The sequence below is a fragment of the Pocillopora damicornis genome, chromosome 2 (assembly GCF_964200805.1).
Source record: "Pocillopora damicornis chromosome 2, jaPocDami1.2, whole genome shotgun sequence".
Taxonomy (NCBI): domain Eukaryota; kingdom Metazoa; phylum Cnidaria; class Anthozoa; order Scleractinia; family Pocilloporidae; genus Pocillopora; species Pocillopora damicornis.
Genome location: NC_142671.1, coordinates 13,123,337 through 13,136,329, shown reverse-complemented (window position 1 = coordinate 13,136,329; position 12,993 = coordinate 13,123,337). Strand labels below are relative to the sequence as shown.

Below are 12,993 nucleotides of genomic sequence, written 5' to 3'. Positions count from 1 at the left end.
GAATCTGTCAATAAAATCAAGTTGGTGATCTTTTCTTTGATTCCGGCCCATGGCTTTGATATGATACTGTAAGGATCACTTCTGTGCCTAAAACTGAATTCTCTTCTTTTCTTTCTTTTACAAACTGGGAATATAAGGTATGATTTTTGTGTCAAGCTTATGTACAATACAGTCGTTATTATATTCTCAAGATGAACCAAAACTTATCGCCTGCATAAGGGTGTGGAAAAGGGGGGGGGGGGGGTAGGGGGTAAGTCGAAGGATTTTTTTGATGGGATCACATGGTTTTTAGGGAACGGAGGGGGGGGTCAGTCGTCGCTCTTGGAGTATAAAAGGGGAGTATGAAAAATTGACTGAATGGAGAGGGATTATTAGAATACTAAAGAGCCTCGAGATGGGATCAGGTAACTTTTATTGTGACACAACCAAAATCCTACGACCCTTCCCCCCCCCCCTCCTCCCTGGCAGTAAATAATGACCTGTGCCTGAAACAGCACGAAACAGTTACATAACAAGGGCATATTTTCGCGCTAAATGGAGGCTATCGTTTTTCGATATTGTTTCCATCGTTAGAGGCACTTTCTTAATATCTGCTTCACAGCTTGCCTCACTTCCTTAATTTTCCAGCAGTATAGAAAGGGATTAATCGTTGAGTTCAAATAAATTAACGTGGCCGTACATGTTCCAGCGATAAATATGGGTAGAGGTGTTCCAATCCGAAAAGCGACGGCCCCCAGTACAGAAAATGGAAGATAGCATATAACCAACGTGAGATGAACCCACAATGCACTGTATACTGTTGACTTGAATCTTAGCGCTCTCCTCAATTGAAAACCGTTTAGCCGGGTGTGGCTATCGCGAATTGTAACTCGCTGCCGTCTTCGAAGAAGAAAGAAGATGTTAGAGTAACTGTAGGCAGATATTAGGATGCTTAGCATTATCACCAGACATGTTACTATGAAAAAGATTCTTCTGCTTAGCAAGTAAGCTATGCCAGTAACGAGGCTGCAAGTCCAAAATAAGACCACAACTCTTATCACCAAAGAACGGGTTACAATACGGTAATAACTAGATTTCAGTGTCAAGACCAGTAGTCTGTCGAGGCTTATGGCAGTTAGTGTCAACAATGAAACACCACACAAAGTTGTGCTTGAGACAAATGTTAGATATCTCATGAGGCGGCACAATTTCAAGTGGCCGTTTCCAATGAGCAGTATACTGATAGCGTAAAGGGGTTGCGAGATGATGCCCACACAGAGGTCACTGGTAGCCAAAGAACGGAATAGGACTCTTGAAGGCGCTGACAATGTATATTCCTTACTCAAGGCAAGTAGTACCAGAATATTTCCACAAGAAGCAGTAATTGCAAGCACGATGTTCAAGACGGCAATGAAAAAATGCCAAGTGAAAATTGTTTCTGTGTTACCCTGTACTCTGGAAATAATCCAGGAACATACGGTTTCATCTTTGTCACCTTTTGAAATCAGTCCAGTGCCGTTGGTTGAGTTGTTCATGTCGTGTTTACAACAAAACGCAGCTTATTTGCAAGTCACGAGAACTTCTCACTCCAGTAAGCAAGAATACTAACACACGCTTTTCCGTTTTGGGGTCGCGAGGTCTCGCAAGATAATTGCTTTTGAAAGCCTCCTGCTACTGCCTATTCAAATTCACCAAATGGAAAAGAAATCAAATTTAAAAACAATAGGCTTAGCTGCTCGGCCCGAAGGGATGATTTATTGCCTTTTCAGTATCACACCGACGACAAGTCTAAACAAAAGAATGGATTTTCGAAAAGTTCGATTGTCACGTAATATGAAATATAAACAATATGCAATAGAGCGAATAAAACGGAAAAGCACATCGTTCCAGGAGGAAAAAAATGATAGTCCGTTGTTGCTTTTTATAATAATTATTATTTTATTAATTTTCAGTACTTTTTCTCTCTTCAAAATTAAAAAAGGGAATAGCGTATAGGATAACCTTCTCCCGGTCTATACTGAAAGTCGCTGTTATTTGCTCTTTCTGATTTGAAGTAAAACAATGGCCAGCGCATGCTTGCCGAGGTCTCTCTTTTCCTTGCTTCCTTGCTCTACGTGAAAAAAAGGCGACAACAGAGCTTGCTTACAGGTTAGTAGCTGATATGTCATTCCGGCACCGTATTGCGGCGGAAAGCTCGCGCTTCATATAAAAGAAGAATAACACCTCACTGTGATTTCAGTCCGCAAGCAAGGCGGGAAGTAGTGTCGAGATTACGCAGTATGTATGATAGCTAAAGCATAAATCTTTATTTAAATCAAATCATCTGAGAAAATCTGTTTTTCAAAAATGGAGATAATTTTTTGGGAAAAACACCAGTAGCAGGTGCTAATATGACACACAGCGCCAGCTTTATTAAACGGTGCACGGGTAAGAACTCGCAGACCTCTCCATATAAACATTCTCCGCTTCCACTTTTCTGTTTTCCAAGCGAACCACAAGTATATTACAAATTAAGTCTTTGAAAATTGCTTCTCCTGCGGAAAATCACCTAGCGGTGAAGAGGTTTTCCTGAAATGTCACACATTTTTTAAAAGGATCGCACAGCAGGGCAACTGTGAGGCTAAAAGGAACGAACTGCAAAAATAAAACCACAGGGTAAGTCACCCGTTGCCAATAAGTATCCATCACCCGAGTCGAAAATACAAGTTAATTGATTTCTGAAGTTCTTCTCTCATCCTATAGTCGTCACTCGCATCAGGGAGCTGCGACGGTAAAAGGCAAACCTTTCTTTTTTCCGGCAAACAAGAAAGAAAAGAAAAGGAAAGAAGAAAAAGACAAGGAAGTTTGAAAAAACTTGAAATAGTCTATGCTCCTTGTTCCCGTTTGAAAGTTTAATGGACTCAGACGATGTTGATAGCCAGCCGACAACTTACTGGTCTTCCCGAAACTACGCACATATACATAAAATCACCAAAATAGTCACGATGTAGGCGCTATGGATGTAGTGCAAGACTTCTTGGCAGAAAGAGTGTTCGATCAACTGAGTGCTTCCCCGAAAAAAATGCTTGCAACTGTGAACACAAAGCGCCTCACGGCAGTGAGTTGGTGATATCGATAAGTGATGACAAAAATAGGGAAGCCAGAAATGTCGAGTTCTTTAATTAATGATAGAAACAAAAAAAATATTCGCCCAAATATTAGTGTTCGCCTTGAGATGTATAAACTGTACACGTCAATTTATGACACACTTTCAACGCTGTGGTCTGAGCGCATTCAACTACTCTATAAGTGAGGGTAAGCAACACTCGAAACCAGCTGATTTATTATTGAGTTGCCTATAAAACGTGCTAAAGTCCAACGCCCACTCATAGGCCAGTGTTTTTCCTAAAGGTTACATCGCCTCCTAGCCTTTGGCGATTGTTGGTGTAGTCTTGCACGGATGTCCGTCACGAGTTCTTTCAAAATATTCTTAATCAGTGGATCCATTCTATAGAATTAATTGGAACCACAGAGAACTACAACGCTCACAGAATGTGTTTGACAAATACAAACGAAACTCTGACGTCAATTTCGTTTGCACAGCAGGCGTAAACTATGAACTAACTGACAGAAAAAGGAAGTTAATCGTTTTCAACCACTTGAATTTACATTTGCAAATATAAATAAATAGGTGAAGTTGCGGTTTACGATCGAAAGAGTTCTCGATCTTTGGTACGTTATTTTTCTCAACCTTTACTTATAGTCCTGTTCAAACTCACATTCTCCCAAACTTCTCCCAAGGTCAGGCTACCTTACATCGCAGCCGAATTTTCTGAATGCAGTCATGACCGAAGACCCCTCATTCTGGGGGCGAAACTACTCCTTTTCATGGCAAAATGGGTACGTTTCGCTGCGCAGGGAAAAACTCAACCGCCGGAACAGTTGAAAGTTGTGCATAATCCAATTAAAAGTACTTAAGCACAAGTTTCTTGCGGTAAAATTGGAAGCAAAATACAGAGATCTTGTCTTCAACTAGGTCAAGACTGAGAGAAGACTACCTTGGGATCCTCCCAAGTGATCCTTACCACCCTCACCCTCTCCCCCTTTTTATAGGGGCCAGTCACCGGCTGTATTGAACGTACAAAGCAGACCAACGAATTGACAGTGCAACGTTGATGTTGCTTGTTTGATATGTTGATGAAAATCAACAACATATCAAAAAAGCATTTTCTACTAAAAGATTCAACGGTCATGACTGGTTTTTCGTTTTAGCAAAGACTAACCAGAGCCAATTTCCTTGTAACCCAAATAACAGCGGAAGTTAGAAAGAAAACATTGCCCTGACTGCCAAACGCGATATTATTTTAAGCGTTTTTTACCGATTGAGCAAAACAAATATTTTTTCAAGGACCCGAAGTAAATCACGTTTCGGAGTACTTGCCAAATGAGAAATATTTTCAAGAAAAGAAACTCATGGTATTGAAACTTAACAAGAATGAGAGCAATCAGTTTTCGAGATGGAATGTTCTCTGAAGGAATGGCTCAGAATAGGACAGATTCTAAGACGTATGAGAGAGTCACATGAGGATGTCGTCATGATAGTCCCTGGCAAATATTTCCTCTTGTCAGATTGTGTAAACTGCGAAACGTTTTTCTGTGACATACATCTCGAGATTAAGAAGCCCTTTCTGGTGTATCACGTTCAATAATCCACATTTTATGCTCGCCCATCTTTACCAGCCTTTTTTTCGACTACAGAGAGGGATAATACTTGTTTTAGAAATCTTAATCTGTTAAACGTCAGAAGACGTATTGTTGACTTGATTTCTTTTGACAAGAGATGAGTAAGTATCTGAAGAAACTCATCGATTAGAGTTGAAATATACCAAGTGGTTTAGACGTTAAGTCTAACTACACGTCGCTTTTTTTTTTAAAGCAGTGATGGCAAATGATTGAAAGTAAAGTAAATATATAAAAGATTAGAAAGAGAGTCACGACGACTGAGGGGACCACCACAAGATCCATTCAGAAACTAAACGCAACGCAACAAACGCGCAAGGATAATGGCTAATAAGATTAAGTCAAAGTTTTCATTAATTCCTGGATAGTTCCGGTCACAAATGGCAGAATAGCAGCATGATCTGAAGAAGTTCAGAGAAATTTGGTCGCTTAAAATCGCTGCTTATTCGCTCACTGTTATAGATGACGTGAGTCTTTACTGTGGTTTGCGTGACTGTTTCCACTTGTGTGGCGCTTGCTTCTCGAATATCAGTCAGCACTTTCATTGAGTAACCAAGAAAATCCAAATGGAATGGAAGTAATGGTGCTCTAAAACTGTAATCGCATAAATTAGATCGTCAAATTCCATTCACGTGATTGGTCTCTTGCCACAAGGAAAAGGTTAAAGATTACATCTGACAGATCAGCAAATAATTTTTTAATTATCATAGATTTGATTACATACAATAACGTCTAGTTCTTATTACATAATTGGTTATGACAACAATAAGGAAATATTTCTACTTCAGCTCTCCTTAGTGATGTGTCTATCTTTGGTAGAAGAATTTACTGTAGTCAAATAAAAGGCTTGAGTTTCCAATTTTGCGAACGAAATTCCCTTGAACATTTAATTTCGAAACTCTTATTTCACATTTCACTCGTAGCTACGAAGAGAAAGCATCTATCAGTCACTTTCTGTTTGCTTTTTGCGTGTCATTCGCAAGACGCTCAGTGATTCTCAGTCAATTGTCTTGTGTAATTTTTTTCGATGAGAATTTTAATCTGCGAAATAACAGTTTTGAGTCATCTATCTAAACAAGATGAAAGGTTAAGGAAGCAATTCCGGTTCTTTGGTCGTTTACGTTGTTATGGTGGCTTGTCGGTTCGAAGGTCACTTTTTGTCGATAATCTGTATAAAGCACGAGCATTTCCTTCATAAATCTGACAATTAGAACGTCATTACAGCAGTGATCTGTTCTACACTTTGAGTCCATTCGACCGCGTTTTGCGCAAAAAATGTTAGAGAAGCTCAGCTTTTTTACCTGCAGAGACAGATTGTGATATGCCTCGCACGTGCATCAAATGGCGCTCATACGTGACGCACTTAATACTGTACCAACCTTCAGGTTGACCTTGATTGTATCTCAGATGCGATAAAACCGAGAAAAAATAAATCAAATCAAAGTTAGAGGCCCATTAGCGAGTGAATTATCAGAATTAGCCTGATGATCTATCCAGTAAAATTACGCGCTTCAGTAATAACCCTGGTACGTGCTAAAGTTGGAGCGAAACCTAAATCCTGTCATTCAGAAGGAAAACAAAAGTGACAAGTCCAGTGGGCGTGTAAGGGGGGGGTGTTACACAATCACATTCCATCGAAAAAAATCAATATTTAAGGAGCCTCGTGTATCAGCGGACAATAAACCGATTCGTGCTCTCTGCCACAAGAAGCATAACTGGTAGTAGTACTATTAAAACCGAACGTGTCGCACTGCCAAAATGGAAGTTGATAATAACGTTTCGGAGAAGTTCACTTGGCTTCGAGTCAGAAAGAAAATTGGAAGATTTGGAGTAAATATTCGAATTAACCCCATCGTCACTTTCATCTCAGCCGCAATTATTTGGGGCTTCGTGATATTTTGCGCGGTCAAAGCAGATCTCGCTTACAAAGAATTGACGAAGTCTATGATATGGATCACCGACACCTGCACCTGGATGTACATTGGTACCCAAGATGTATGGGCTGTGTTTATTATAGTCCTGTATTTCTCGAAATACGGGAAAATGAAGCTGGGAAAACCTGATGACAAACCGGATTTCAGCGACGCATCCTACTTCACGATGCTGTTCGCCGCTGGAATAGGCGTCGGTTTGTTTTTCTTCGGAGTTGGTATGTACCGGTTTTTAGCTTGTATAAAACCAGTCTAATGGGACAAACGCACTACCGCGCTCGTCTAAATCTATATTTGCCTTGTCTGTAAGGCAACACATGCTTTTTTTTTCCTTATGTAAGAACATACCCGTTTTTCCGTAGTAATTTTGTTATTTAAAATTGGTGGTTGCTCGATTAGTAGATTATGATAGCCCGACTTGTCACTGTTTTTTTCTCACCAATCACAAAATTGTGTTATAGACGTTTATAAAAGAAAGAAAATTTTCAGGCGTATTTTTCAGTATGCAAAATGTTTCCTTTACCTGATGATTCTCCATATTTTCGTAGTTAGACAGACCTAAAAGGGTTATAATTTGCTATGGAGAAAATAGATGTCAATCATCCCAGTGATTTCCCGGCAGTTTCGTGAGTTGATCCGCTTTCGTTAGCTTGTAATGTTTCGGCGCGTTTATAATTGGTCTATATCTTAAAACCTGCCATACCTGTGTTTTTTTTACTTCAATCAAACCCGTGATCAGCGAGGGGTCTGTGCAATTAGATACCAACATATTCACAGATTTCAAATTCCTGTTTTTCCTGTAGGGCTGCGCTCGTGTTGGAGATTGCGTCAAAGCATCTTGCTACGCCGAGAGAGTTTACTTGACGATAAAAGCATTCCATAACTGAAAAGAGATATGTTCTATTGTATTTTTTCCATTTAACTGGATCGAAAATGAAAGAAATCGAAAATGCCCCTACTTTTCACTTATCGACACGTCATCGCCGTAAAACTACGCACGCGATGTTTCTCATGAACATCTGTGTCATCAGATACCGAAAACGTGAATAATATGTAATTTCTTTGCTCCAGACATTGGAACTTGGACACTTATTTGTGACTGAATTTGTAACATATCCATCAAAAACTGATGTTCGGTTCTATCAAGCCAAGGAGCGAGGCTTTGAACGAACCTTTTTTTGTTTTGTTTTAAACCATTTGGCATTTGTCTCAAAAGCACATAATTGACAGAACCTGTACAGACCTGTTCACGAACACCCAGACATCTTTAAAAGATTTGAAGCAAATCTGTGTTATAGTTAAATACGATTACTATTTTGAGGTCCTCCTCAGACGGAAATTCTTCCGTTGATCGCGCTAATCACGCAAACAAGATTCAAGTCACGCAAATTATGAGCTTTGATAAACAACTCAGAGTCGGTAACATAAAGCGAACATTTTGAACCAAACTGACCTTAGCCAATTTGGAAGGGTTTAACGTTTCTTTTGACCGGCCTTACGAACGAGAAGGTTGAGTTTGGACTCTTAGATTAGCAAATAAATCAAGTTTTACAGTAGCATTTATTACGAATTGGATGGTAGAAGTATTTACGCTTCCCTTTCTTGCTTGTCCGGAATGTACCTAATTCCTCTCCCCTCCCCCAAGGCTCTGTGATGTTTTTATGATCCTCGCTCTTTGGTAGTTAGTTGGCGGTCAATTTTCTGTAGTTCCCCCTTTATTCTTGCAACGACTAATCCCCACTCCGATCCATTGAAAACCATATGCTTTCCCCAAAAATCATCCACCCACCATTTGTTAAATAATGACTAGCCCCTAATCAACTTGGATCACGCTTCGTTGTAGTTTCATACCGCTACCTCCACCCAAACGCCTTTTATAAACAAATGCTCATATTTGAAAAAAATATATTCGCGAAAACGCTGTTTATATTTGCGGTGACTATGCTTTTTCTAGATGATAAGCAAATGGCAAGAAATTTAAGGCAGAATATTTCACAAGAAAGGTGCATTTGCTGCATCTTAAATGTTCCGAATGATCTACCATACCACAGTAAAACTGAATCATAGAATCAAAATTCCTTTATCAATCGATGGCGCGCCCTTATAATTTAAGAGGAGCGCAGATACTTAAGAGAGGGAAGGAGGGAGAAAAAGTGGGGGGAGGGGGGAATGGGGTGAGAGATTTGATATATTCAGAACATTCTTCATAACCAAGGGAGATACCTCTTTTTTCGTAAACTTTGCCCCGTTTACCAGGGATAGAATCCTAGCGAACTAGACTTAATCCATAGACTCGATTAAGCTAAACTGCTTAATTCTACTCTCGTATTTACTCAGTTACAACGGGCGTGTAAAGAGCTACTCTGAATAACTAGTAACGAAATCACTCTCTTATACTACATTCTCCACATTGTAATTGGTTGTTGCTAAGTACTGATATAAAAGGTTATTCAAGGTTGCGTCGATCATGCACACCAATCAATGTCCCAAAATCACCAAAGGCGTTGCTTCTAGCTCTTGATATCAAATGACAGTCTCTTTCACTAAAAAATTGTCTCTCTTGATGTAATGTTTATACTTGTTATCTGATATGTGTCACGCACGAAACATAAAGTCTCCAACACTTTTTAGTAAAATGATTAATTGTGATGGTTGGATGTGGAGGAACGGCTATATACAAGCTAGAGAGTATAGTCTCTTGACGTAAGTATCGACAAGTAGCTTGACTGTTACCTCGAGTAAGGGAAGGGAAAGACCTGAGGTGAGGTGGAAGGGAAGGGCTCACAATATTCTTAACCCATGTTTTTTTCTCTTCTCAGCCGAACCTGTGTGGCACTATTCCGACACTAAAAACCGTTACTATGGCAGGTAATACTTCATAACAACAAAATATGCACGATTAGTAATTTGAAAAAGGGATTTAATCACATCCTGAAACAATACAGGTGGAGGCGTGGTGGCCTCATGGTTAGTGCGCTCGACTCCGAATCGAGTGGTCCGGGTTCGAGCCCTGACCGTGGTCATTGTGTTGTGATCTTAGGCAAGACACTTTACTCTTACAGTGCTTCTCTTCTGGGTACCAGCAAATATGCTGGGGGTAACCCTGCGATGGACTGAGCATCCCATCCAGTGGGGAGTAGCAATACTCCCAGCCGCTTCATGCTAATGAAACCGGAGTTAAGCGGCGGCCCCATGGGCCACTTGGGCCTGTATAAAAGACTTTGAAACAATACATCAAATGTGGTCTCTACTCTGTAAGTAAGGCCAGCAACGAGCTCAAAAAGCGTCTCATGTTTTATGCTGTTGGTTTTCAATGATCATTAACTTATTTGTTAATAGTAACTATTAATATCACCGATAATTTATTTTTAGGTACAATGACAATCAGCGAGCTCAGGATGCCATGAATGTTACTTTGTTTCACTGGGGTATTCACGGCTGGATCGTGTACGTCATTGTCGGCCTGCTACTTGCATTTGTTGGGTTCAGGCAGGGTCTTCCCATGACCGTGCGTTCTTGTTTCTATCCCCTCATCGGCAGAAAGATCTTTGGCTGGATGGGTGACGCAGTAGACATACTTTCCGTGGTCTGCACCATGTTCGGCGTCTGCACCAGCCTTGGACTGGGTGTTATACAGATGAATACTGGCTTCAACCGTCTTTGGAACCGGATTGAAATCACAACCAGTAATCAAATCATCATTATCTGGTGTGTCACTGCATGTGCCACAGCCTCAGTGGTTAGCGGTCTGAAAGTTGGAATTCGCCGCCTTAGCGAGATCTGCTTCATCCTGGGAATGTTCCTTATGCTTGTTACATTCTTCTTTCAGGACACCTGGCATATACTCAACGTTTACGTTCAAAGTGTTGGCTACTACATGCAGTGGATCATTCAGCTCGGCTTTCATACAGATGCGTTCGCACAACTAAATAATGCGCCGGATGGCAAGTCCAACCCAGACTGGATGGGAACTTGGACCATTTTCTACTGGGGATGGTGGATCGCCTGGTCCCCTTTTGTGGGAATGTTCATCGCCAAGATTTCAAGAGGAAGAACCATTAGGCAGTTTATCAACGCCACAATGACGGCTCCAATAATTTATTCGTTCCTCTGGTTTTGCATTTTTGGCAGCGCGGGTTTGAAAATGGAACGAGATGCTGAATCTCGCAACATTACTAACGCCACTGGGAAGTTCGTTCGGCTTTCGTCTCGAAAAACAGAAGAAATGTGGTTTGATGTTATGGACCAACACGGTGACCTGGGGATGTTCCTATCAATAGTTTCACTTGTAAGCATTGTCCTTTACTTCGTAACAAGCTCCGATAGCGGTTCCCTGGTGATCGACTGTCTCTCAGCAAATGGCGAAGAAGAACCACCCGTCATTCAGCGTGTTTTCTGGGCTTTAACAGAAGGTGCCTGTGCTACAGCCCTGCTTTACTCTGGTGGGACTAACGGGCTGAAAGCTCTACAAGCAGTGTCCATAGCATCTGGCGTCCCTTACACTATTATGCTATGTTTCATGTGCGTGGCTTTATGGAGAGCAGTTAAAATAGAAGCTGGAGACTTAGATCCCCACGGCCCACACTTTTCAACTGGTCTCCTGGACGTTCTGATTGAACCCACCATGTCAAGCGTCCAAAAGGTTTTAATTGCAATCGTGGCACCATGGTATTCCATGGGGAAAGCTGCCTCTAAGATCGCTAGTAGAGAAGACCGAAAATATGTTTATATGCTGGCCCTGGCTGTTCCCTTTTATCTCTGGGTTATTTGCATGGCTCTTGAGCCAGCGGTAGAGGGAATTTCTTACATTGGATGGACAATCTTGATTGGATTCTTCGCTTATGCCACAGCTATCCGTTACTCCATTCGAGAAAAGTACGCCATCTATGGTAACATGACTGAAGACTTCTTTGCAGTAACGCTGACCTACTTCTTTGCGGCATACCAGATGGAGCGTCACATGGACGACGTTGAACACTTTGACAAAGAAAGCACAAACCTGAGTGGAGGAGTCAGCCAAGACATCATGCTCTCCGAGGTTCATATCAACAGGATGACCGAAGACGATGACGTCACAAAACCAAAGATATCTGATTCTAAAACAAATGGCTTTGGCTCAAATGGCCATGTTAATGGTGGTGCTGGTGATAACCATCACATGCCCACAGAAAGCCAAGACAAAAGTTTTGATGAGGCATTTTGAAAAGAACAAGAGAACAATCCGAACAGGAAATCACTCAGATGAAATCAGTGCAGAACTGTTTCAGACCAAACCAACAGAACTCTACTACCTTTATTATCTTAAATATATATCAAAACGGATTTCTTTCTACGTTGTAAAGATCGCGTGCGCCATTTTAAGTTTGTTAGAGGGTTAGCATAAGCGGGAGTCATTTCGGGTGAGACATTCCGATACAGAAAATTTTTGATGAAGCGTAAAGCAAGTGAAGAAGTTTACCTGTTTTTAGCTACGAGGATACCACTTTCACAAGTACCTTTATTACCAAGGAAGCAATGACTCGGTTTACACCACAAATATTATTTTATAAAATAATCTTCACAAAGCCTTCCTTGAACCTACCTGTTTTTTTTGTTTGTTTTTTTTTTAAGGGAAACGGGTTTCATGAGAACCCAGACTATAACTAGAATTGGGTCCAATGCAAACATACAATTAGATAATTTACTGCACTTTTCAATAACATGCAAACTATGAGGTTGTGATCGTATCACTAAAAATGCGTTTAACCCCCTCCAGCCGCCTAAGGCCCACCTAAAAAGCAGTTGCTCCTACGGGTCAAGTTCCCGAGTTGTGATAGGGATATTTTCAGATCCATTTTTCATGGGTCTGCTCTAAAGGAGCTGTTACGTTAATTATCTGTGATATATGGCAATGCAACACGAAATCTGAACCTCGGAGTTCGCATGTTTTATAAAGACTCTTTATATTAAGGTCATGGATATAATCAATTATTTAATGAGGCTAAATGCAAATATAAGTTTATCAACGTTGCTAATTTATTTAGAAATCACTGGGAAGTTATTTTTTTTTCATAGAATTTTGCATGTGTTATGACAGATGGGGCTTGTTAAAAGAGCTCTGCTAAGATGTTAGAACTCTTTCTAGCTTTTGCTTTCAACGTAAAATCGTGATCATCAGTTTACAATATTATTTATACATGACGAAGATTATTCGAGGCATTGTAAATGTCATTGTAAAGCATGAGAAAACTTTTCTATTAAGATATGCCAAGAAACGCTCAATTTGATAATAAACATGTAACTTTGCTTTGAAATCAAATGAATGCTTACAGCTATTGTGCGCCAAAAGCGGAAATGTGCATGTGACTAAATCTGATTGGCTAAC

The 12,993-nt window shown here is 40.5% G+C and overlaps 2 protein-coding genes across 2 annotated transcripts; one reads left to right on the top strand and one right to left on the bottom strand.

Annotated features, from left to right (window-relative positions):
* Window positions 1-395: 395 nt before the first annotated feature.
* On the bottom strand, window positions 396-1,874 carry LOC113674803 (melanocortin receptor 5-like). The gene has a single exon (XM_027191297.2). It carries the CDS (start codon window positions 1,512-1,514, stop codon window positions 570-572), a length of 945 nt encoding a protein of 314 aa, XP_027047098.2. The 5' UTR covers window positions 1,515-1,874; the 3' UTR covers window positions 396-569.
* A 4,282-nt stretch (window positions 1,875-6,156) lies between these two features.
* LOC113674757 (uncharacterized) lies at window positions 6,157-12,927 on the top strand. The gene is made up of 3 exons (XM_089197600.1): window positions 6,157-6,847; window positions 9,449-9,497; window positions 10,002-12,927. Exons 1-3 carry the CDS (start codon window positions 6,457-6,459, stop codon window positions 11,830-11,832), a joined length of 2,271 nt encoding a protein of 756 aa, XP_089053726.1. The 5' UTR covers window positions 6,157-6,456; the 3' UTR covers window positions 11,833-12,927.
* The last annotated feature ends 66 nt before the right edge of the window (window positions 12,928-12,993 follow it).